Source organism: Parambassis ranga, chromosome 16, assembly GCF_900634625.1.
Source record: "Parambassis ranga chromosome 16, fParRan2.1, whole genome shotgun sequence".
Lineage (NCBI taxonomy): Eukaryota > Metazoa > Chordata > Actinopteri > Ambassidae > Parambassis > Parambassis ranga.
The window spans coordinates 14,810,078-14,836,899 of record NC_041036.1 but is presented as its reverse complement, the minus strand read 5'-3'; the positions used below and the strand labels follow the sequence as shown (position 1 = coordinate 14,836,899).

The 26,822-nt window shown below is 44.6% G+C and overlaps 1 protein-coding gene across 1 annotated transcript; it reads left to right on the top strand.

Moving 5' to 3' along the window:
• On the top strand, positions 1-26,286 carry adamtsl4 (ADAMTS-like 4). Its single transcript, XM_028424354.1, has 17 exons — positions 1-335; positions 1,761-1,824; positions 3,641-4,224; positions 5,008-5,686; positions 15,002-15,104; positions 19,701-19,840; positions 20,279-20,483; positions 20,849-21,033; positions 21,676-21,844; positions 22,287-22,565; positions 22,695-22,824; positions 22,944-23,148; positions 23,263-23,436; positions 23,529-23,708; positions 23,785-23,964; positions 24,047-24,194; positions 24,280-26,286. The coding sequence occupies exons 1-17, from the start codon at positions 313-315 to the stop codon at positions 24,408-24,410; spliced, it is 3,579 nt and encodes a 1,192-aa protein (XP_028280155.1). The 5' UTR covers positions 1-312; the 3' UTR covers positions 24,411-26,286.
• Positions 26,287-26,822: the final 536 nt, after the last annotated feature.

The following is a 26,822-nucleotide window of genomic DNA, read 5'->3' as shown; positions in this document are numbered from 1 at the left end:
TCTCTCTCTCCTGTCTCCTGTGCCACACAAGTTTATAATAAGGACCCACAAAAAAAGTAGTCGAGTGAACGCCACAGAGAGAGAAAGAGAAACGGAACTCTTCCCACTCTCCAGAAATCACGGGGAGTGACTGTGACAGGAGGAAGGGGACATTGAGAGAGAGAGAGAGAGAGAGAGAGAGAGCAGGAGCCCTCACAGGACTTCATCACTCTTCTTTCAGGACTGCACGGACCGAAACAGACCACTGAACTGGACTCAGGATAATCAGTATCGGTGTGCGAAGTCAGAACTGTGCGGGACACGCTTTGGAGCATGCAGCTCGGTTTACTATTCAGGTAAATGTTTTGCTCGCACCCCGCTGCCTCACACACAGCACCACATGGGTGTTTACATCTTTCGACCGCGCGGTCTGGGTGTTTGTGGTGACTGTGGGAGAAGTTTTTAGAAAGCTGTTTTTTTGTGGAGCTTTGGGTTTTACGCACGATGCCTTCTTGCTGCGCACTGGGCGCTGTGCAGGACAGGAATTTACCCGAAGGCGCCTGGGTTTAGCTCAGTGTTCCCCTTTTCCCCCGAGGGCGGATTTTTTGGGAACTTTTTCTCCAGATGTAAATCTCTCCTTCTCCCTCTCTCCCCGTCCCCGCTGCTCTAAGTTTATTCTACAATGTGCCACTGTAGCGGCCAGAGAAACGTGGACTCGGGTAGGGGGTCGTTACTTCGGCCTGAGCGGCTCTGTTGTGTCGGACTGTGCGGGACCTTTGTCTGTGCGTAATTGTGTAGTCTTGTGTGGGGAAGCTTCCAAAGACCGCGGCGGTGCACCACACTGGGAAGAAGGGACCAATTACCCTGACTACATGTGGCTTGCGGACTTGTGATTGCGGTGATGGTTTGGTTCTGGTGGTGAGTGGTGAATGGCCATCTTAGGAAAGTAGTTTAATATCGTATTTCGGCAGATGTGGAGAGGATGTTCCACTTGTTTCCAGTGCACTTGTTCTGTTTTAAAGAGGTGGATGTTGTGATAATTGCAGACAGGCTGACTTTCTGCTGAAACAAGTGCATTTATCTGACATATTTCACACTTCAAGCCCTCTCATAAGTCATTAAAGTACATTCAGGTAGTTTTCTGACAATCGTTTCTTGCTCAGCTCTGCATGGAGTGGGCCAATAGCAGTTACAAAACTGTAGGACTTCAAAACCACCTCTTTGAATCAGTACCTTAGGTACAAGTGGATTTTGGATGTTGTCTGAGTGTTTGTTGTGTGTCTGTGTGTGTGTTAAAACCGCATCCTCGGGGTGTGTACAGTCCCAGAGAGAGGCATGCGGAGGGAAAACATGCTGGCTGTTTAAACCCATTAGTTTGTTAGCACCCACCAGGCTTTCCCAGGTTGATTGAGATGTTTGCCTGTGAGCCTTGACGTGAAAAAGAAACTCTTGTTCACTCCCCTCTGAGCCCACTTGCCACCTGTAGTGGGAAAGAAAGTGCTGGTCACTAAAGTACACTGAAGTCACTGGAAGATTTGGATAAGGTGTTCACTCATCACCTTTAATGCAGTTTTAAAAATAAACATATACTGAAGGAAAAAGTTCAAGATGACGGTCATTGAGCACAGAAGAGTGAAAGTCTCTGTGTTTAAATATCACACAGCAGCCGTTTCAGCTTTAGGTCATGGAATAATTATGTGCTTCATAAAAGACCGTATTCATCCTTTAACTCCCATGTATATCTGCCACTTAGTTCACCCTCTGCTCTTTATTCCCTGCAGGCTCTATGTGCTGTGGGGCTTTGTGGTGGTCACGACCTCCGTAACCAAGGCTGCCAAGAAGAAGGTGAGTCATTGGATCATCAAGTTAGACTAACAAGCATTAGTATCCAGGGGTGACAAGTGCCCGCAGTTAAAGGACATTTTCCAAGTCTGTCTTAAGGCATCGCTTACATGCCCATTCTCTGTGTGCATTGAAAGAGTCAGTGACAGGCCCAAAAAAAACGTCCCTCCTGTCCAAACTAAACAAGAAGTTCCTGCTATTTTGCTGCCATAACAGAAGGTAAACTGAAAAAAGTACCATGTCCTGAGGCAATTAAGTGGTGTTTTTGTGTTGTTATGGCCACCTCAGTGCCTTCTCAAATGATGTCATGTTGCAAACATAGCAAACACAGAGCCATGCTTAATTTAGTTTAGCTGGATGGCTCTGCACAGTTTGATTTATTTGAAGTGACTACAGAGGAAGATAAAAAGCTTGATAGATAGTAAGGATCTGCCTGTGAAACTGCCAGTCAGATCAGGACTTAAACATGATAGCAGAGAAGATGGTGAAAAAGCTTGTTGCAGATCGGAGAGAACATATAATTTTGTTCCGTGAGCCCAAATTGTGTCTGTCTGCCTAATAGTTATCAAATCTAAAAAATACATAATTCATGTCTACACTCCTGTCTGGTCGGTGCCTGGTAGCACAGTGTTGCTGGAGTTTAACCAGTCGCTGCAGAGGTTGGTGGGAGCTGCTGTGGGGTCACTGCCCCGAGCTCATTAATGGTCCCAGTTATGTGGCAGCTGTGTGTTTGATGTCACTCATTATGACGGAGCATACCTCATATCTACACACACACACACACACACACACACACAGACATACACTTCCCTCAGCCTGTTCTTTTTCATTTTCTTCCACCCTCCCACTGTTACACGGCAGACAGAGACAGGACTCTTATTTATCTGCTGTGGAGCTGGACTGGCTTCAGAAGACACCTGCCCTCTCTCACCCATCCACAAACAGTTTATACAGTGTGTTTACTTGCCCATGTACACACACATGTACTTTACAGTGTGGGAGTGGAGCACAGGACTTGTGTTTTGGTTGACTCTCAATGGAAACTTTTGTTCAGCTTGCATGTTTGCCGAGCTGCCAACCAGGCCAACGCTTCACTTATGAAATGAGAGGAGAAACATTTATCTAGGACCGCAGAGGAAGAAATCAAAGCCTGACCTGGCACCCTTACATACGCACTCACACATGCTTATGTATACAAACAAATGTACAGCCAAATCCTGTCATTGCTGTGCTGTGGTAAAATGACACCAACTCCAATGAATTTATCCATCTGCTCTTGGGCTGCTGGCAGGTGACCGAGTCTCTTCTGAGCCTGAGTGTTCAGGGATTTATTTTTTGGCTTCAAAAGGGAGGAAACTCACGAGACTCCAGCTCATCAGTGGACTCAGTTACTGTAAAAAAAAGTCCTTCTAGTGATGTCTAATTGTACAAGGGCAACATTAATACTCAGTGCTTCGTTAAAATACTGCAGAGGTTGCAGTTTTTCACCCCTTCTTACAGCACAATTACAGTCAGTGCAGTACTACTGCAGAGCACTTAAACACTGGAGGTCCTGACCTTTTTACTTAGCACAGTTTTTCAAAGAGGAAAGAAAAATACATGTTCATCAAAGTCTTTTAACTTTTGCACCTTTTTAAGAAACTTTTAAAGGTATGTTTGCCGGCAGCAGAGTCTTGGATAAAAAATGTTATTCTAAATTTCTATCAGTCAACAAATCATTCAATAAATCTAGAAAAAAAGAAGTTGAGAACCTGTTGATTAAGTGTAAGGCTGAATTGTAATAGTTGTGTCATTAACTGTTTCTGTGTGTGTGTCTCAGGTGGCTGGTCGAAGGTCGAGACAGGTGGCTGAGGCGGAGCCTGTAGAGGGCGTGTGGTCTGATTGGGGGCAGTGGTCAGAATGCCCTCAAACGTGCGGTGTGAGTGTCTCAGAGAGGAGCAGGAAGTGTTTACCACCTCCACCTCCCCAGACCCCTCCTCTCTCCCACTCTCCGCACAACTGGGCGGGGTATCTGCCAGGTGGCATCGGAACTCCTGTTATGTCACCAATGAGCCCTTACTATCCTCCTCGTTACCCCGGGCAACACTCGCTGTATCAATCCCAATCATTCCCCAACAGTCACAACCCAGGATTGTCTCTGTATCGGAATACGCCTGCTGCAGGAGGAGGACCTCCTGTGTCGGGACAGACCAGCCGGTCGCCTCCTTTTTATCAACCAGAATTCTCACCAGTTAATCAAGATCCTGTTCCTGTCTACCGATCTCCCTACCACACGCCTTCACACAGCTACAACCAGCCAGCACGGATCATCAGGAGGCCGACCAATCCAGGAGCAGCGAGAGCTGGGGGAGGCGGCAGCAGGAGGTCGGTCACCACCAGTAGAGAGGGAGGGTCTACAAGGAGGTAAGTGAGATTGGAGACTTTAAAAAGTGATTCATTCATTTACTTAAGACAGATGATTCACTCTTTTCACACTGCGGACAAAAGCCAGATCTGGGTGGATGTTGGTGGGTTTTTAATTGATCTTCACAGCTGGTTTTGTAAGAATTAGTAGAGACATTGCCCAAGACATGTTGTACCTGATTTCCAGTTAATGTAACTTTTTACATATGCTTAGCTCAGCAGCCTGACTTCATTTTCACAGGAAAATGTCTCAAGCACAAAGGAAGTGAGTTTTGCGTTGCTGGCAGTAGCAACGGCACTTTGTTTTGGATAAATAACAGAACTCAATTGTTGAGATGAGCAACAACAGGCTGCAAGTTTGAAACAGAAAAAGAAACGATGTTTATCTCATCACAAAATACTAGGAAAGGGCAAGTTGAATAGACATTTATTTTTGGTAACAAGGATCACAAGAATGAAAGAAAATTCTCCAAGCACTACATACTGAGGATCCATCCAGGTGCCATTATTTAAACTGCTGACATTGTTTAAGCATTAGAGGGGTTGTTATGATGGGTTGAGTGTTGGGAGTTGGAGTTATTCCCCTCCTCTCCTCTGGTATCTGCAGTGTTATTGCATCATTACTTCTGGTTTTTATCATTCAGACTGGCCTTACATTACTCAGCCCACTCAGCACTATCTGCTGACTTCAAGTTGCTTATAATAAATGTATGCTGCCTTTCTGCTTTCTCTGTATCTGCCTCTTTTCTGTCCTTTTCTTCATTTCCTTCTTTTGACTTGCAGGTCCTCCTCCATCCGTCCAGGTCAGTTCGGATATGGCAGGGTTCCCTTCTCTCTGCCTTTGCATCGTCCCAACCGCAACGTTCGTCACACATCTAATGGCACTGTAGAGGAAACACCAGCTGAAGACGACAGGAAAGAGGAAGAGGAGAGAATTGTTGATGAAGATGCAGAAAGAGGTGACAGGAGGGAGGAGGAGGAGAGGCATGTAGAGCAGGAGAGCACTGATGCACCTGCTACAGAAGAGGCGTTTCCTACCAGCCCGCAGCGACATGTGGACAGACCATCACACACCCACACGGAGCATGGGAGGAGCCGAGAGCGAGTCCCACCCTCTCATTCCATCTCACGTTCCTCATCACCGTCTGTCCTGAGTAACCGCCACCGGTTTGACTGGCACTCGGTCACTGCTCCACCTCCTCCCATCTCTCCTCTCTCACGGCCGCACTCTCCTTCACAGTTTTCACCTCCTCTCCATCGCCACAGCCCTGTGCACAGGGACAGGGAGCTGCACCCAGGCTTCAGCCCTCAAGCCCCACCTGCCGGCAACATCTACCCCTTACAGCACCCGCACATCTCTCACCTGGGAGTCGAGTCGGGCAGAGATGGAGGAGGAGGAGGAGCTCCACGGGTCTACAGATGTTCAGGGCCGGAGAAGGAGTACCGCAAGTGTTTTTCACAGGTACGACCCACTGATTTTATCAGGATCTCACTGGCTTCTGTATGCCTCTTCTGCTTCCTTCAGTCTACTTCTCTTACGTCGTGCAGTCAGGCTTGATTTATATGCATGTCCTGTGCTGAATGGAGCAGTTAGGCTGCTGTAAACTGAGGAGTTGCAAGTCAGAGTGTATTTGATAGGTGCATCATTCCCCTCCTCCAACACTGGCTGCTTGTGTATGAGCGCTCAGATGGAAACGTCCCTCTCGTACCTCTGCTACCCCAAGGTATGTGTGTATTCTGGGTCACAACCAGAATACACACCTCAGTTGTGCAGCAAACTGTCTGCGCTGAGTATCCTTGTGAGTGATTGCACATTTGCTTGAATATAAATATGTGCCAGGGCCTCGAGTGTTTTTGTGTATTGATGTCCCATCTGGCACCTGTAGTGATGATTGGGGTTGTGACCTGCTCCATACCGCTCCATGCAGCACAGTGAGAGCTTTATCAGGAGCAAAAGTGTCCATACACGCTGCCAAGAAGAGCAGCCAGACACAGACGGGCCAACTCACTCTCAACACGCAGGTGAGATTCTGAGGTCGACCTCGCAATAAATCTGGTTTCACAGAAATGGGAATGTAGTGCCTGATTACATTCAATTACATGGGAGGTCCAGAGTGAATATCAGGGATAAAGTATCCTAACTACAAAGTGAGCGATTAGGTATTTCTCCTAAGGATCTATTGGGAAGATGCGTCCACGTAGGCACTCACATATGGGAACACTTTCAAGCATCAAAATCATCTGCATCAGCCTGGTAGTATCACTCCTGGCGCACTTGCTCATTTTCCACCTTTTGCTATGGCTGCTTTAAATTAACAGCAGGCTTCAACACAACCTTCAGCTGCTGTTGCCATTATTTTAAAACATCGATCAATCAAATCTGGTCCCTTGAGATGGCGACAGCATGTGGAAAGTCATAGATTTCAGCTCAAATATATTTCTGTGGCCAACTGTAGTCTGGCATTTCATAAAATGGCTGATTTGTGGATATCTTTTGTGCAATGGATCAAATTCTAAATGCTTTCTCTGCTGTCTGATATGTGTGTCCAGCAAGCACTAAAACCCATTCTCTACCCCAGAAATGTGCGGCCCTGTTTACGTCTTTGTTCTTTTTGCAGACATAACTACTAGCAGTCTAGCTGCTAGTAATTTTATCATGAAAAACACCTAAACATGCCGGTGATGGGTAAACAGGCAGGTAAACTAAACTGAAGGAAACATGATTTTCTAATCATGAGGACAGAAATACACAGATTGACATGTGACTGTGTTATTTATTCCATCAAGCCACTTGCAGCAGGTCTATCTTAAGTGGGAGTGTAGAGGGAGACGATAAGATTGGGTTTAGCAAATACCACACACAAGGACGCTTTTCTATTTCCCCTGTCTCACATCACATCTACAACATGGCTCTCATCAAGTGGAAGTAGACACTTGTTTAAGGCGCCTGGCTGGCACTCTGGAACCCTTGACTTTTCCCTCCTCAGATAATTTGGCAGCCTCTTTCGTTGTCTTTTATCCTTCCCTCTCTTCTTTTCTTTCCTTCTGTCTGCGTTTGGTAGTCCCCATGTTAAAACAGATTTAGCAGCTGGCAGAATACATGCACTGTGCGTGCCAGCAGTGCTAATAGCAGTCCTGTGATGGCTGAGCCTGACTCATTGGGTTACATATTTACCTAACATTAGCCTCTGCTTTAGCTTCATTTCTCCTGCAGTAGATTGTTGTTTTTTGTGCTTTTAAAAATAGGTTTCAAGTCCTGGTGAATGCAAGAGTTTGCCCAGGCTTGTATGTACTCTGTATATATGTGTGTGTGTGTGTGTGTGTGATTTAGGGAGTGAGCCAGACTGAGTGTGACACATCCTATTATGTATTAGGTGTGTTTGTCATAACATGGCGTGCCTGAGGCCCATCACAAGTGTGATTGGCTGTGTGTACATGTGTGTTTTTACTGTTGCGTTGCAGCAAACGGGGAACTAGGAGAGGGACAGAGCAAATGAGAAGGGCCAAAGGTGAATGTGTGAGAGTATTTGTGTCTGGTGTGTGTGTGTGTGTGTATGTATGTAAGCATTAGTAGAAGGATATAAGCCGAGGAGGCTGGTAAAAGGATGTGACGCAGTTAAGTAGCAGTGAAAGAGAGCACTGTTTTTAGAAAATCTGCACATACTATAGTGGGAGGGCGAGCTGGAGGGCAGGACAGGGAGAAAAATTGTGGAGGGACCTTGCTAATGTGTGTGAGGATGAAGGAGTTGGAGGAGACTTAAGGTGTAAAGGGAGGGATGGACAACAGACAGAAACAAAAAGATTCTGCTGGAAGACAAAAGGAAGTTTGAGTCAAGAAGAGAAGGATTTATGGAAAAGTGTGTGTGTTTTTGCATGCATGAGAGCGAGGAGGGAGATTAAGTGTGCATGCATGTGTGTGTGTGAGAGTATGGAGTGTAACAAGAGGAGAAGTTATTCTGTCAGAGGGAGAGGGGAGGAAAAGGTGGAATTTGAGAAGAAGCACCGGCCTGAAGCAGACGTCTCACAAAAACACTTCCTGTCTGTTCCTTTCTGAAGTCTTTCACACTGTATTTCCAAGATCGTCTAAGCACCCCCTCTTATCCTAGATTCTCTGTCGGTGTTCTTCAGAGTAAATATTTACTCACAATTACTAACACTTAATGAATGCCTCTACAACTGCAAGGGCAGGAACTGCAGTCTGACTGTGGTGTGGTGACCAAAAGATGCACTTGACCACACAGCAAACACTACAGTCAACGTCTCAACTAGCACATACATTCCACACCTGTGTGAGATGAAATACCCACCAGGAGATGGTGTAGTATGTATTTGTGGAAGTAGACATGTATGCAGATCTGATCCACACAAAACAAGCGTCCTCATAAGTCAGTTAATGCAGAGTGCTCACAGCGGATGGTTTGCATGGTTTTATAGCCTGAATGAACATTTAGACATCACACCTTCGCGACAGCTGCGATGGGAGTTATTACGATTTGATTGGTCTGTCCCATTGTTATGAGTGCCATAGCTCAGGAAAACCTTCAGGGAATTACATCAGATTTGGCACAAATGTCACTGGGGATTAACTGATTAAATGTTGATGCAGCAAGCTCACTGTAACCCCACATCACACATTTCTGACCATAGCGAAATCAAGAATTCATACGCCAATTATAAGACAGTTTCACACAAATGTCTATCAGGAGTCCAGCCTCTTCACTTGGGGCCACCTGTTTCTCGGTGCATCTAGATTAGATGAGCTTGGACAAACATAAACTAACTACTTCAAATGACGAAAGTCTTTGTGCCCAGCTCGTCTGAAACTAAACATACACTCTTAAACAGACTATACTGCACAAACACATCCAGTTCATGAGTACACATAAGTCCTTTGTTGCTACACACCAAAGAATGCCATTGATGTCAGTCCTGTAGTTGAAAGCTGAGGAGCTGATGCTGTAACTGAGCAGGCACACACTGACATGTCTTATCTGCAGTGAGAGTCAGATGATCTAATCACAGTCTGTCATTACCCCGGCGTTGTTACACAGGAGATCTGTTATTACGACTATCAGCACGGAGCCACACTGCTCAGCTCTAATGAGCATGTGCAGGCCCTGCCTCACGTTCTGCGGTTCCCATGCAGTGACAAATAGGTCCAGATGTGTTACGTTGTGGCACACATGGGCACAAAGCACAGGCTCATTCAGACCGATCTCTGCATTATTTGCTTTTAGTGCCTTAACAACCAGAGGTACCTGCTTTCCTACAGAAACCAGGTGCAGGTCTGTTTACAGCAGCTCCTGTGTGCTCAGATCTTTCTTTCATGTTCCTTTTCATCCTTTTCCGCCTTTCTTCTCATTTACTTTCTGTCAGTTCTCACTGTGCTGTGTTTGAAGCCATTTTAGCAAATATGATATTACTTTGGGGGATTTTTATATGAGCCATAATCATATGGTAAGTATGAAGTATTAACTAGGTGCATTACAAATTTAAGGCAATGACTTTATGGATATAAGAGACATATTAGTCTTTTGAAGTCCCTCTGAACAAATATTATGACAGATACGACTTGAATCTGTAAGCCTGATTCGATTAAAGCTCTCACGAGTTGTCAGAGCTGCATCAAATGCATCACTGATACAGAACCCTGCAGATTTCACAGTGGACACAACTTAAACAACAACACATGATTACCACACAAATGAAACCCATAAAAACAAACGACACTGCTCTCAGTTCTCTGACTGGAATTTATTGAGGGACCAAAACCTACATTTTAGATCAGTTGCAGATGGTTGAATGCAGGAGCGGCAGGCTTACTGTGTATAGTGACAGCTCTTTTACAGATCCCAGTGCGGTTTTGGGGAATAAATAAAAGAGAGACCAGAGAGTGAATAGTGTCGCTTTTCATACTCGCATCCAGGCATTATTCTGAAAGTGAAGAGTTAACACTGTGTGTTAAAGACTCTGGTTTGTAGAATGGAAAGTGGAACGTTGAAATATTGTCAATTTTGGTGCCTTTGACCAAAGTTCTTTATTGCTCTTGCAGCTTTAGTGTTCTTTTCTTTTCTTTTCTTTTCTTTTCTTTTCTTTTCTTTTCTTTTCTTTTCTTTTCTTTTCTTTTCTTTTCAAAGCTCATACTCACATTTCCTCTGAGAACAACAGTGTTTTTTGTCATGTCTTTCGGGCTGCACGGGGCCTCCTCCTTCACTGGCTGTCTGCCGTTGATCGATGAGCAGTGTTTCCTCTGGAGGACTGCCGGCTTCCCCCTGGAGTCAAGGCTGAAAGCTGGGTGGCACCCTGCAAAGCACAAACACACGCCCTCAGTCACAAGATTAGCCAGAGAATGTTAATCACTGAGGACAAACCCACTATGTATATGTGTACACAATCACATATGTTGTGGGTTTGTGTGCATGCATACAGTGATTAGTGCTGCTGGTGTTGATTAATGGCTGCAGGGGCCAGCGGTCAGTTGTTTTGTCTGCATAGTGCTGCAGTAATGCTTGAGGAATGACCGGCCAGCCATAACCTGTAGATGGTATGGCCAGCTGTGCAGGCATAGGCTTGCATGGTGAATAACTGACGTGTCACCTGGGCTTTCCCTGCAGAAACACACTCGGGTGAATGGTTCCTGCTTTTCCTCCTAATCTGTTCCTCCTCAAAACTCATTAGTTTTGTCTGGATGTTTGTGTTTCACATAAGAGTGTTATGTGTGATTAGGACCTTGGCTTGTGTGTGGCACTTCACATGCTCCTATATATTGCACACAGACCTGTTCTCACCGCCTCCCCCCTCCCTGGCAGTAAAACACATCCATAACTTTCACAGCTCCCGTACAAAAACACTGACTGCCTCTCTTTCACCAGCTGCACTCACTTTTCTTCACCTGCTCTCTGCTGCTGTCCACCTTTCAGTCATTCACTCCGACAACCTGCCGCTCAGTAGCAGTCAGTTTTTACATCTTTCACTTCACCCCGCCACCACTCTCAGATTATTGTGTAGATTCATGAGAAGTGGGACATATATGAGAGATTTCCCCAATTGTTGCAAGCTGTTTTTCATATATGTGTTTCTTGGATGGACCGAATGTAAAGATTCACACAGTATCAGCCTGGTTTTGTGACTAGAGGTCCAGGGCCTCACCATCATGGTAGTGCCAGACTCCACCTAACTCCCTGTAATTACAAATATGGGCAAAGAAGTGGAGCCCTGAGTGAATTATCTAAAAACGTAGCCCCTTTGCAGCTGTCATGAATAAAATTAACTCTAGAGACCAAAAATGTTTTAGTAGCGAGCTATAAAAATGTTTAATTCTGCTCTAAAATTTAACATGGTGGAGATTAACACTTTGGAGCCATACTGATGTAGCCATCTGAGGAATTGCAGAGGAATGGTTCATTGCCTAATTTTTGAGCCGTGCCTGTTTGCTTCCTGGAATAACAGGGAGTTAGGGAGGCAAGTTCTCCAAAAAACAAACAAAAAAAACAACCCAGGAACAAACACCACCAGCTATTCTTATCCAGCTCTATGAGGCAGAGTTTGTACTCATGTGTGGTCACATAATTTCCAGCACATTTGGTTGTCTGTACATCTATCTAGCAGCCAGTCTGTGCACAGCCTTGTATCAAGTTGCATGGATACAACAAATTAGTGGGTGTTGTAACATAAAGCATTGTAAAGTGTAGTATCATGCCCATGGTCCACTGACAGTGAGGAGAGACTGAGGGGAAAGGAAGGACATAAAAAATCTGACAAAGTAGTTTGCTGGATGCAAAATAACAAGGTGCCCTCTAGTGTATCTTGCATTGTTTTCCAGGAAATGACAAACTGGCCTCCCTGAAGTGTAAAAGTTATTATAAACTTATGAAAAAGTGGAACCTCTGAAATTGAAAGGAAAACGAAACAGATAACAAATCCAGTTAAACCAGGTGTTTTAGAAAAAAACCTGATCCCACTGCTTCTGTAAAAGTCATCACAGACTTCACTGTCTTTCTCCCCCCCTGTCACATCACTGCTCCCCTCTCCTTCTGTTCATGCCCCCCTGGGTGGTTATAAGGAGACCTCCTCACCCTGCACTCACTGTATACCAGTCCTAACAATAACACAGAAATTCTCCTCCAGACCCACGAAACACCAGTGAACTCCCCTCTTCTGTTTTCACTCTCACCTACCCTCCCCTCGCTCCTCTCTCCATTCAGTCCATTAGCCTCCTGATGTTTTTACAGACCCTAAACTCTCTGCAGAGGAGAATCGACTCACCCTGTGGTGCTCCTACAATTAAAGTCATGAGTGTGCACACTCTGTCACTCATTTTGTTTTTTTGTTTTTTTGTTTTTATGGAGACTTTTTTTCTACTTTTTACTGGTGCATAGTGTCACACAGCTGCACACCGTGTCCTTGCTTGTATTTGGGGTTGTTGGTCACTTATTGTTTATGGTCTTTTAAGCACACAGACATGCCCTAGGACACAGAAACTATCCAGTTTAAAACAGGGCTTAGCATGTTTATGTCCTGCAGAAATATTTACAACCAACCACGCTTCACACGCACAAAACCAGGCAGATTTACACGGTTCATTGAAGACCTCATCCATACACTGACCCTGTGTGTAGCCTAAACACAAATCAGAACTGTGACATGTCGGCCGTAAATAACACAAGAATCAGTCTGTTTGAGCTGTGTGAAAGTGTGACGAACTGTACGGTATAAAGTTTCACGAGCTAGTTTCACACTTGACAGAACTGAAACCAGTGATGATCCTTATGAGTGCCCTGTGACACGACGGCCACATACATTCCTTCAGACACACACAAACACAGCACTGTGAAAGAAATGAACTCAGAAGCCAGAGCCATCTTATCCATGAGAGTCTTTTGGTTACACTTTGTTGCAGAGGCAGGTTCACATGGGAACTCTGTGTGTGTGTGTGTGTGTAAAGACTGCTCCCCTGCTCTTGTCTCCCCAGATGAGTGACTATGAACTTTTCAGCTGTTTGTGACAGCTGTGTAAGTGAAGAGAGGTCCAGAAAAAATCAAAATGAAAAGAAGAACGAATCAGAGAGAGGGTGGATTGAAAGACATAAACACTGTGGAGCTGACAGAGATTAAGACTGAGAGCTTTGTGTGCGGCATCCAAGTGTGTGAGTGTGTGTGTGTTGTGTAAACCAGCTGTTTATCAAAGGGCTGTAAACTCATAAGGCAGGGTGGGTGCAACTTCCCACTAAAGTATTCTCTGATAAAGCTGGATGTGTATGCAGGATTGTCCCACTTTATTAAAGTATAAATAAAAGTCCGCCAATAAAGTCACACAAGTTGCTCACAATAGATAAAGCTTTGATATAATTTTTTATGCCTCTGTAACAGCCTAGCCTGAAGGCATTGAGTTTTCAGATTACTGGCAATCTGGTAAATGGGATTTGAGAGCATTTCTTTAAACTGCAACTGAACAGATTTGTAGCAACAACAACAACACAAATACCGCCCAGCTGTGGCTCCAACCTGCTTTTAGGGGCTACAGAGCTGCCGCCCTCCCTCTTCCCTAGAAGTGCTTGTGAGTTCCTGCAGGCACCATGCGTACATTGGCAAACATGGGGCAGGAGTCTAACCATGTTTTTAGCCCCTTGTGACATCATAAGGAACATGGTCATGATGTCCTTTTCTCATATTGATATTATGTGTGGAGTATTGAAGCTGGGAGGGCCGGATGAGGAGTTCTGCACACACGCTTCTCATGGAGTGTGAATACGCCGTGCCAAAACGAACGTTGCTCTTGTTCTTGCCACCTCGTGAGCGAGAAGAAAATTCTTTGTTCTTGTGGAGTATGGAACAGCCTTAAATGTTATGTTCTGAGATGATTCATGGTGAAGGAAATAACTGAAAATTCCACCTCTTCACCTTCATCCTGACACATTTTATTTTGTTTTTCAGCTGGGATATTTAATATTTTTTCCTTTCTGGGCATAAAAAGGGTACTTAAATGAAACCATGTGAGGAGTTTGGAGGGGGAAGCATTTAGTGGATCTGTTAACAACTCCTACACATGACTTGAGTGTAGACACTGGTTTTGTACAGTATTTTAATATATTGTTTAAAAAAAAATAATCTAAACTTAATTGTTAAATAGATTTAGACCTTTACACAAACACACACATACACTTCAAGCATGTAAAAGTAGAAGAATAAAGTAGCATTAGAGGGAGTATAGCGGTTGAAATGCTCAGTGAGTTATAGCCCGTACAGCATAAAACATCTGAGCCAGGTCTGCTTGATGTTTCAGCTGTCGTTTACGTGCACATATTCTAAAAGCCTTTCCACTCTATGGCTCCATAAGGACCTCACTTGAAGTCAGACATATGCTCATACACACATGCACACAGGGTCGTACACGTGCTTACACAGTCACTTGCGTTCCGTGGTCATGCACTGAGTGCCATTGTGGATTTATGTGAGCATCCGCTTCCAAAAAATCTATCATTTCCATATGCTTTTTAATAGATCCACTGACTGCCAAAAGCAGCATGGAGACTACATGTGAGTGAGTTTGTGTATAATGGCATAGTGTGTTTCTGTTTACTTCCATGATCTCAAGTTAATTCTCCTCTTCTTTATTAGCTGTTTTTTTCCTCACCTCTTTCTCATTCCATCCTTCCCTCTCCAGGGACTGGGAGAGAAACAGCTCTCAGTTTAATAGCTGGCTGATTTCATAGTAGTTCAATGTATGGCGCTCACTTTTGGACTTTTTTTGTCCATCTCTTGTCATTTCTGTCCTCCAGGTGTGTGGAGGAGCTACGCTGGACTCCAGAGCGGAGCAGTGTGCGGCCTTTAACAGCCAGGAGTTCATGGGTCGCCTCTACAACTGGGAGCCTTTCACTGAGGGTGAGGACGCAAACACATACTCACACACATGTGCACACACACACTTGGTAGTTTAGCTGCTACAATGTGATAATAGGCTTATAGGGGGAATTAAATGGACGAGGGAGTGAGAAGGAGTCAGTAAAACTATGAGTTTGAGTGAGTTAAATTTTTGCGTTGGCTGGCCTCCACCGCACGCCCAGTTCCCCTCCCTCTCTCACTGGAGCAGGCCTACATCTACATGCAACGTCGAGGGTGGTGAAAGTCAAGAGTAACAGAGAATGACTGGAACTCAATCTGCTTTTATTCTTTGCTCCAAACACTTTCCCTCTTTTCTTTTTCCCCTCACTTGTCCAGCATCTCTTTTTCTCCCTCCTCCTGCCAAGTTTCTCCTCCCAGCTCTGACTAAGCACTCAGATTCTTACTGTGTGAGATAAAGGCATGCAGAGAAAGAGAGGGAGAAGGTGAGAGGTGATGAGACGCAAGTGTTTCGTCACATGACCAAGGGGAGACAGTGTGGCTTGTGTTTTTTTTTTCGTATGTGTTTGTTGTTGTGCGCAACATTTCGGAGCAGTGGAATTTGTGTCTGTTTATCTGTGTTTTCCAACACTGGAGGGAATGAAAGAGAGAGAGAGAGAGGAAACACTGAGACTGAACATATTACCAACATGGGAGTGAGTGGAGAGAGGAGGGAGGAACACAGCTGTGTGATCATATCAATAGTATTTGTCGTTAACACTATTATATGGGAGCACTGTAGATGAACAGCTCAGCGGATGTGTATGTGGAAACAAAGTTTGCAAAAGTTTGTAGGCTATGTTTGTGTATCTCTCTTTGCACATGTGATTACTGTATCAGCTGACCAGAATACACACACACACAAAAGTAGATCAACATCTTTTTCTTCTTGGCTTTCTGGATACGGCAGAAAGTGAAATTGTCCAGTGTGGAGCAGTTTTAGCAGAGGAAGATTGGGGATAGAACCAAGGACTAAGTATTGATGGACTCCCCACTTAAACAGGGCAAAGCTGTAGAGTAACATTTGAGTCATTTTAAGGATTACTTTCAGGAAACAAGAGATTTTTTTTGCTAAACAAAGATAAGTGTTAAGTGTCCTATAATTAATGCCAGACTGGCTACGTGTCCTTGTGTGCCCAGTTTCTTACACTGCAGCTGACCTACAATCCTACAGAAGATAAGTTAGATGGATAATGTTTTTCCATTAGCTGTTTAATGCCTCGGTTAGACTTGGGGTTAATTTTAAGGATCAAGGTGAATCAAAAATGATTAATTCTGTATGTTTGCACCAAGAGTCTTTGCCAGGGTTGGCGTCAAACTGTCTGTATAAACACTCAGGGGCTTTCCTTTCACCTTCCACCAATAATTCTGCTGCTGCATGGTCTTGCCCTTCACAAGTCCTTTTTTAATCCTCCATGTCCTTGAAGGCGGGGGGGGGGGGGGGGGGGGTGGCAGATGAAGAAAAGCAGAGACCGCGTCATACAGGGTGGTACCTGTTGGTAAATAATGGTACTAGCTTTAGGAAGAGGACACCAAATGTTGCATTTATCGGCTCCTGAGGTGAGTTTGTAGCTTAAACCCTATAGGCTGCAGACAGCTGGGACAGATGCACCCGATCTGTGCTGCAGATGATCCCTTTCCACTCTGCTAAGTAAACTGTATCACACTGTTTACTTCAGCCTGGTCCCATTGGCCACAACCCAGAGCTTTATATCTCGCTCTCCATCAACACTTTGGAGACCCCGACCAGCTGGACTCATCTGTTCACTTAGTATTTATGTTGCAGCCAGCTTGTGTGCCCCCCCCCCCCCACCTCTCAAGGTGGCAGCCCTGCACTTCAGTGTGCTGTGGCATACGGTTTGTGGAAGTGGAAGTTTAAACAGCAAAGCCACGGCCGTGGGTTATAAACCTCAGTCCTGACTAATTTCCTCCTGTGAGCTGCACGTGCAGGTGTTGTTTTACTTGAAAATTCTCTTTTTTTCTGGCCTCATCCCCACTCTGCCCACCCATCCTCCCCTCTTCCTGTCCCTCTGCCTCTCTCTTTCTTTCTCCCTGTTGGAGTTTGTTTAGATGGAGAGATAGTGGGGAAGTATATTTAGACAACATATATTCCACTGTCTGAACACTAAGCTCAGAGAGGGAGAGAGTGACCGTGGAAGCGTATGAGAAGCCGGGGAGCACAGCAAAGAGAGGGAAATATGAAGGAAAAAGTAAAAGATATTTTGTAGATGAGATGTGCTCAATTATGACTACAGGAATGAACGACATGGGTAGGACAGAAAGAGAGGCAGAGAGTACATGAGTGGCTCCCCCTCTCTTTTCTGTCACTGTCTCCAGTTTAATCTCTCAAAGATAACTATGACAGACGGATGGAGAGAACGAGGGTGGAGAGAGAGAGGGTGGGAACACTGCCCCCCTCTCTTTCTCTCTTTCCTTCTAAATACAGTATGTTTCTACATGTATCCTTCTGCACATCAGATGCAGGTACCAACGAAGTGAGAAATCATTTGGCATAATTTGAGGTCAGTTATGGAAACTCATCCCTACTTTCACAGACATGATTGTACAGTATATTAGTATTTCACCTAAGCAGGAACACTAACATTCACACCCATTAATGATAAGTTAACAGATTAGAGAAAGCTAAAGATCAAAATATCTGATGTTTCTAAATAACTTGCTATCTCTGTTGCCCGAGACAGATTCCATATATGCTGAAAGTGTTTTTTCTTACTTCCTTTTGTTTTTTTATGCCTTTTTTACACCAATAATCCATTTAAAAATTGTCCAGTAGGGATTTTTATTCCCATTTTTATGGCTCAGTCAATTTTATCTTTGATTGATTGTTTTGTCTCTGTCTGTGGGACTCCTGTTTCATTTTCAGTCAGGCTTTTGGTAGCTTTAGATAACATAAATATGCGGTTAAGGAAAAAATGCTTTGCATCAAAAAGAAGAGTTAACAGTCCCAACAAGAGCCAACAGCATGCTCTGTTCACACAACACAAACTGATCTCATCTCACATTTTAAAACTTTAAAAATGTGTTTGACACAGTCTCTAGCCTCTAAAAAATGTCTAATGTTTAAATGTCTGGAAGCTGCTGTTTACCCATTCTGAAGAACTACTGCTTTATTTCCGTAGTATATTTACAAGCAAGTAGATGTACCTAGTCATACATCACCTTCATTTGCCTACAAAGTTGTGCAAACATCCAGTCTAGGTGAATATCTTGATGAGTGTGACCTCCTTACCACTTCCTCCCACTTATACTTGAGACAAAATACACTCCCTGATGTCCTCGGCGTATTTGTTCAGGCGAAGAGCCGTGGATCATGATATCTCAAACCTGTGTGTGATGCGTGGACATGTACTTAATAAAACATCGTTAATGACTGATGGGTTTTGCAGAAAGCCAACAAAAGGTCACATTTTTGTTGTTGATTAATACTCCACTCTGTCCTCCCACTGAAATACTTCAGCTAATTTTGCTCCTTTGATGTCATATTAAACTGATGTCTTTCCATACTGAAACAACTCTCACTGTTTTTATATGGAAATTCAGCAGCATTTCTGTAACATCAACCACAAGTTGAATTGCTAAATGCCAACACTGTTCACATTTGTATAGTACATAGTGGTTACATCTGTGTTCAGAGAAATATGGTACAACGGTAAGTCGCAATTTCCGAAGCACAGAATTCATCCTTTTAACCCTTGAACTCTCAGGAGCAGCAAGTCCTCCTATCCATCTCCAGCCTCTTACTCATGCAATGAGCTCATAGCGTTAGGCCTATTTTCATGCTTGCACACATACACACACTCTCTTTCTCTCCCTGAGGCCTTCAACCCTGGTTACACCCCCTATCTCTTTCCTGAAAGTAAATGACAAACAGTAGAGCCGGTCACTGCTCCCTCCTGCTGTTACCAGCCGTTCCGTTTTCTTCTTTAAAGGAACAGTTCAGGATTTTGGGAAGCAAGAAATACTTTCAAAGGCAGGAGGGAGTCACAAGCACATTTTCCTATAAATATGATATATCCCAGTTTATTGTATATGATCACGCAGGATGCCTTGCCGTCTCCACACTGTTCTTTCTGTCCCAGTCACTACTCTGCTTCACCCTGTGAAGTTCTCTGTATTCTTCACTCGTCTATCAGCCCGGCCTCTCTTTGCTCTGAAGGACTTTCATTTCCTCTTTTACCTTGAAGCTCTGTCCTCTTTATGTGATTCCTCTCTTCTCTCACTTCTGTCTTTTCACGTACATGTCTGCTTGCTGTGTGCACCAGTTGGGTTTGCACTTGTAAATCTTACCTTTCTTGAGCTTATATTTACACCTCTCATTCTGTATCTCTTGGGAAAGGTGCAGTGGTTAGTGTACTCGTATAAATGAAGAGGGGAAATAGCTGATCGCTCTCACAGTGTCTGACTATCAGGGGTTAAGTGGTCTGGTTTCCCGACCACATGGAAAGACATTTCCCAGCTGCGTCTTCTCAACTCTTACCAGACAGGGAAAGAAAAAACCTCCATGCAAGTCACAAAAACTTAGGACAAACATACATGTTGCGAGATATTCTCTGCTACCATTTCGTTTCTGTGTTGCAGTTGGTGCAGACAAGCAGTGTGAGCTTACCTGCAGACCTGCCGGCTATCGATTCTACGTTCGCCAGGCAGAGCGTGCCAAAGATGGGACCCCCTGCTTCAATGTTAGCACCAATGATGTGTGTGTGGAGGGACGATGTCTGGTGAGTGGATTTAAAATGTTTGACATTTCTGCCTCAGGTGTCTGGGTCTATCTGTGGCTGACGAAGTCCAGAAGCAGTTGCTTTCAGTCTGAATGCTGATGTAAACCTGGCATTTCAGAGTCACGGTGTCTTTGTTTTTTTCCTGGCCCTTCCCTGGGCCTCTTTTCTCTCTATCTTTCTCTCATTTGCACTCTCACTCTCTGATTTCGCCCTCATTCCAGCCTTCTGCTTCTGGCAGGAATCTATCCGAGCAAGTTACCAATTTACACAAACAACAGTGAAATAAACACTGGCAGTGGATGTGAAATGTCAACAAGACTGGACTAGCTTTTCTTTCTGCTCTGTCCCCACCCCTCCTTCAATGTTTCTTTATTTCCTACCCCCACATTGCCTTTATTGTCTTACCCATCACTCACACCCACCTTCTTCTCCTGCCAGACCGAGGGCTGCGATGGGATTCTGGGTTCTGGCTCTGTGATTGACAAATGTGGAGAGTGTGGTGGGAAGGACACCTCCTGTCGAAAGGTGACGGGAAGCTTCCAAAATGTGACGGTTCCTCTTGGTTACCACAAGATCCTGGACATCCCACCTGGAGCCACATTCATTAACATCACAGAAAGACAAGCAAGCCCTAACTACCTGGGTAATACCAGATTCATGCACTCACATATTCAAGAAGTCTGGAATTATACTGTTAGCAGCTCCTGTGAATGTGAACTGTTGGCAGGGAGGTGCAGATTTGGGAATGAGAATTGGCACATGAGAGTGTGTGTGCTGGCTTTGACTGAGACTGTAGATCTTATGGCATTGCAGATAAAGCTTGCATTGTTAGAGCTATTAAGGAACCAGTGACGTGTGTGTGACATGTATGTGTGAGTATTTGTCTTGAGACAGGACTCCAAAGTCTGTGTTTGTCTGTCTGGGAGTGTGTTTGAGCATCTGGAGGTTCTGAGAATTCACCAGACTAAACAAAGGTCTAACTTAGAAAAAATAACTTTTATTTCTCAGCCATGAGAAGCGGCACAGGGGCTTCAGTAGTGAATGGGCGCTGGGCCGTTGACCCTCCAGGAGAGTACCAAGCAGGTGGGACCACCTTCACCTACACACGACCTAGACCACAGGCGGAGGGGGAGGAAGAGAAAGGCGAGTCCCTCAGGGCACCAGGACCCACCACAACACAGCTACAGCTATACGTAAGCACTGGAGCACAGGAAGACATTGAAACTAGGACAGTGAAAGATTAAGTGAATGATAAGAATCTTTCACAGAGACACATAGACTATTTTACATCTCTATACCATTGTCCTGAGCCCAAGGCTATGCTCTCCTGCTCTGTGATAAGATCGTACACATAGGCTGCATTACTTGAGCATTATCATGGGATACACACAGCTTCTATACTAAAGCTGAGCCTGAGCCACATCTGACTATCCAGGACTTAATAATAACAACACTAACCTCAGGCTAAGATCTTATTAAAGAACAGGAGCCATGTGCAACTTTATATCCAGTAACATCAGGGCAGGAGGGGGTAAAAATAACAAGAAATGATCTCTCAGGAATCACCTGCATTTTTAAGGGGATGATGGGATAAAACAAAATAACTCTCAGCAAACTCTTTTGGTCCCTACATTATCTTACATTGTGAATCAACGTTTGTCACCAGAATCTTTAGAAATAATCGTCTGTGTACTGTTTCTGTTCATGTAATTTGTGTCTGCAGACATGTCTACTCTGCCAGGGCTGGAGTACACATTCTATAGCTCATCACTCTACATTCCTCTTATTATAGAGGAGTATTATAGCCTGTTTTCTGGTCTGGTTTCCCTTTTCAGATCATTTCCCACAAGGAGAACCCTGGCATCGACTATGAGTTTTACATCCCAGTGCAGAAGAAGAAGGAGGTGGAGGGGGAGAGACTGATGGAGAGAGAGAGGGACATGCCCAGAGAGGCACCAAGGCAGAGACAGAGGGAGCGAGAGCCAGCAAGGGCACCTCTCCGCAGTGAGTCCATCACACCTCAACTGTCTGACCTCACTTTCACTGCTGCACTTTTTACATGTTAGTAGTAGTAGTATGGCGGGCGGTGACAGCATCGTGTACAACATAGCTGCATCTTGTTAGAAGCTGAATTAAAATTGTAAATCAACCAGTTCATTCCTTCCAAATTAAAAAAGGAAAGGCCGCTGTAATACATATCTTTGGAGAGTGATTGACATGTTTGTGGATTTGGATGGGTGTGGTTGTTGGGAAGTGGGTGTGATTATTGTATGTGTTTTTTGCCTATGACCTATATGGGAGGCTATCTGGACAGACCACATGTTTGCTGTCATGAGACCCTGACCTCATCATGACATCATTAGTCTGACTCGTTGCCTTCCTCATGTACTCGACCTCTCTTTCTGTGCTGTTTATCACTCAATCTCTGGTCTTTTGTGTTTCCCAGGTCCTCTCACTGTGTCAGTAGAAGATCCTCCTCCCGCTCCCCCTCTTATTGCAGCCCCATCTTTCTCCCCCTCCTCCTCCTCTTCTTCCTCCTCTTCCTCTCCTGTGTTTTCATCACCATCCTTTGACCGCTGGACACCTGACAGGTCTCGTCCCAGAGGATCCGCACCCAATAGGAATGCTCGAATCCCACCTCGTACCGACGTGCCTCTGGACACCGAACCACCATTTGTGTGGAGGACAGGCGGCCTCACAGAGTGTTCTGCTTCCTGCGGCAGAGGTCCGATTTAGGATTAATCTATCTATCTTATGTTATACTCAAAATGCCCCTATTTCTTGATTACTCTAAGTGGTGTGATGTCTCCCTCTTCTGGTTGTTGAATGCAAGTACATGTCACTTTCTCTGTAGGTTTTCAGCATAGAGTCATTCAATGTGTAAGTCGCCATACAGATGAGGAGGTGCCAGACAGGAAGTGTGACTCTGCAGCCAAACCCGTGCCTGAGGAGGAGCCTTGTAATTCCCACGCCTGCCCGCCATTGTAAGAAAATTAAAATGTGTAATTTCACAATGGGAAAGTGGACTTTTAACAGTCATTTTGTAGTGTAAGTGAACCTGAACAATTCTGCTCTCCCTGTCTTTCCCTTTACTCTTTGTTAGCTGGGAGGCCAGTGCATGGTCGGATTGCAGCGTGTCCTGTGGCCCCGGCTTGCAGCAGAGGCAGCTCCAGTGCAGGCAGAGCTTTGGAGACCGCTCCACCATGGTCCACCCTCAGCGCTGTGCCACTCTAACCCGGCCAGAGTCAACACAGGCCTGCCAGCTACGCCTCTGCTCCCACTGGGAGGTCAGCTCAGACTGGGGCACGGTAGGTCAACCACACCAGTAGGAATGGCATCTACTCATAACATTGGTAACAAGAGCTGGCTCTCAGTATCTGCAAACAGAATGCAAGTGTGTTGTGTTTCTGTTCTCTCCACAGTGCTCGGTGGACTGTGGAGTTGGAAGGAGGACGAGGAGTGTGCGGTGTGTCAGTGATCAAGGCAGTGTGGTAAATGAGAAGGAGTGCAACTCTAGGCTCCGTCCAGAAGGAAGTGAGGAGTGCAACATGGGCCCCTGTGTAACCAACTGGTATTTCACTGACTGGTCCAACACTGTGAGTGAATACACACACTGTACCTAGAAGCATAAGGAGACAAATACAGTATGCATATGATGGTCATCCTCCACATGATCTCTCTATTGCAGTGCTCGGCGCAGTGTGGCCCTGGAGTACAGAGGAGAGAGGTGGTGTGTCTCACTAGAGGAGGGGTCAGAGAGGGTGAAGGGGGAGGGGACTGTGTCGGGGATAAGCCAGCAGAGATGAGGGCCTGTAACGGGGGTCCTTGTGAGCCAACAACCATGTGGTACAGCAGTCCCTGGACGCAGGTAGGATGGAGAGAAGACTATAAAAATGTCCTGACGTCCTGGGTGGTGCTGAGTGATTTGTGGTCTTTTTTTCCAGTGTAACGTCCCATGCGGGAATGGAAGTCAGCGACGAGACATCATTTGTGTTCAGAAGATGGGCAATGATTTTACTGTTGTACCAGCTGCAGAGTGTGCTGATATAGACAAGCCTGTAGCGGTCCAGGAGTGTGAGATGAGAGAGTGTCAACCACAGTGGTTCACAACAGAGTGGAGTACGGTGAGAGATGAGCAGACAGGAAGGGTAAAAATATGTTGAAGGGCAGATGATTCACACTCTGTGTCTGTGTTTTTGTCCTCAGTGCTCACGCTCCTGTGGGAAGGGCGTACAGATGAGGGAGGTCCGCTGTCTCACACCAGATAAAAATCACAGTCATGAATGTGATTCCAGTACCAAACCCATACAGGAGCAAATCTGCAATACAATACCATGCAGCCCACAGGTCGCAGGTTGGTGTGTGTGAATTAATGAGACCGTGTATTGAGGTGTGTGTTTTTCCCTTATTGTCCTCTCTTCTCTTCCCACTGCTAACAGATGAAAACTGCCGGGACAGGCGTCACAACTGTGTGATGGTGGTCCAGGCCAGGCTGTGCGTCTACTCATACTACAAGACTGCCTGCTGCGCCTCCTGTGCCCAGAGCTCCCAGCGAGCCAAGAGGCACTAACCAGCCTCACACAGGCAGCCCTGGTGTGCAAGCAGTCAAGGGTTAATTCATACGGGCACATCACCCTGAGAGGATGACAAAAAGGACAGCCTAGAGTAGGCTGATGGCGTTCAGATAATATTTAGCTATTCCTCCTGAATGTTCGGGTAAAACACTGTGAAAGCAGCCGGTTCCTCCTAACAGTGCTCTGTATGCATTTATATTTAGAACCACATCTTCCACCGAGCTTGCTTCAGTTTAATACGTGCTTATAATTTGTCACACAGGTGTTGTCATTTCCACTCTTGGAGGCTAATTTCTGTGAATGATGGGTTGTAATTGAAGGTGCTCACCGAGGACATTGCTGTGTTTCAGCAGCAGATTTAGCTGTTGTTAGAATCCTCCTAATCTGCAGGCTCTTAAAGCGGATGTAGTCAGACATGCATACCACTAATAATGTGCTAAACAAATGATTATCATGTGTGCTAGATAAGCTGTGTATACTGTAGAGCTATGTGTACTGAAGATCTACTGGAATAGATCTGTGCATAAGTCTCCTCTTGGAGCTGCAGTGGCTTCCCCCAGGCCGAGCTAGAAGGATTTCTAATTCATGTCTTTTCTTCTGTTTACCAAAAATATTTTGCCAAGTGTCCTCTTATTCAGTATTTGGACAGATGAACCAAATGAGTGGGGTTAAAATGACCAAATATAACCGGATGGGAAAACAGAAATGAGACTCTTCCCAAACAAGAATTGCTGATGTGGATGTTAAGCAGCACACACTCTGCACAGTCTCTATTCAGTCTTTGTAAAGACATATATTTGGCATCACTGTGGTTTCTCTGTACTTCCGTTTTTTTGTCAAAAAAATCAAATGAAAACCAAACCAAGAACACCTTCCTCTGCATGTGTCAAGCACTCGGGGGCCAGAATTTGTTCGACGCTAATGTCATCTGCGGAACACAGGTTAGAGATGGTTTCAGTGCATGAAGGACTGACTAAATGAATTAAACACTTACAATACACTGCAAGACTTTATGATAGGAGACCTTAGAAAACAGCCTGTGGTTTGTTTTGGGCATTGTTAGACAATAAGAACAATACAGAACATGGCCTTTAACCATGAACCACTCTTCAAGATCTTCTTGGAAGAGGACACTGGATCTGTCCTATATGAGAATTAGTAAAGTCAGATTTAGGAAACCTTATGGAGAAAGCTGCTTCCTTAGAAGAGCCCTTTGAGCATAGATACAGATTAAAGGCACTTCTGCTTTGACCTAAAGTAAATATTTTGCATATCAATCCTCTGTATATGTCTGTAAGTAGTACTATTGACTCTCTTTTTCTTACTGGCTTTTTAAAAATGTTGCCCATTCCCCCCCGGTGCCTCCCACCCACGCTCACTCCAAGAGGTGAGAATATGTATATTTGTCAGATATGTTTTAATGTCTATATTTTCTCTGAACGTAGTCGGCCTAGAAATGAGATTTCTTATCAGAAGTATTGCTGTAAACTGCATTTATTCACATCTAACTGTCATATAACTGTTGCCTTTGACATTGTTGCGAGTTGTGGATATTTGTGTGCGCATGCGTGTCTGTCTCTGTGTGTGTCTCTGTGTGTGTGTGTGGCTTTGATAGTGTTATTCTTGTCTTGAATCCAACGTAGAACAAATTACATTTTATATATAAGCAAACAAAAAAAGGATAGTAATTTATCTATATCTAAAGAACGTGTAATTTATTTTCAGTTTTCAGAAGCTGTAGCGATTTTGTTACCACCAGAGTCTATGAGATTGTTATTATCAGTGTAGAGACATTTTCTTTTTTTATATCAGGCAGACAGAAAACAGTGTGGACAGATTATTATCTCAAAGCTTCACTTTAAATAAAACTGAAATAACAGAGAAATAAAGTGTGTCATCTTTTTGTTCAGTTATCATCAGGATGATGTAGCAACCTTTGCCCACACGGTGGCACCATTGAGTCTCCTACATGAAACACCAGGCAGGGTTTTAAAGAATGACTCACCTGCAAGGTCAGTTGTTGCACTGTGTTGTTTCATAAACCGAAGTATTAGCAGCAAAAATGCAATTTATAGTATTAAGGTTTGGTTTCCTGGTTTGGTTCCTTGACAGGTAGGTTATTATACATGACCTCATGAGCTCAGTAATGGTAAAGCATCAGTGTTAGAGCAGCATGTTGGGCTGCAGCAGGTGGAGATGAGCAGAGAAAGTAGCACAACATGGAAAAAAGAATTGATTTTTAGTATGTACATCAAACAGGCCATGTGCTTCCATCTACTGAGTGAAGGTAACCAGCCAACATCAGGAGTAACAGACAGTCTTCTGGCCTGCAGAGCTGTCCTGTAGCTTGTTTTCATCAGTGTTGTATTTCTGCGCTTTTCTCTTATTTTTCTTCTTTGCTCTTTTTG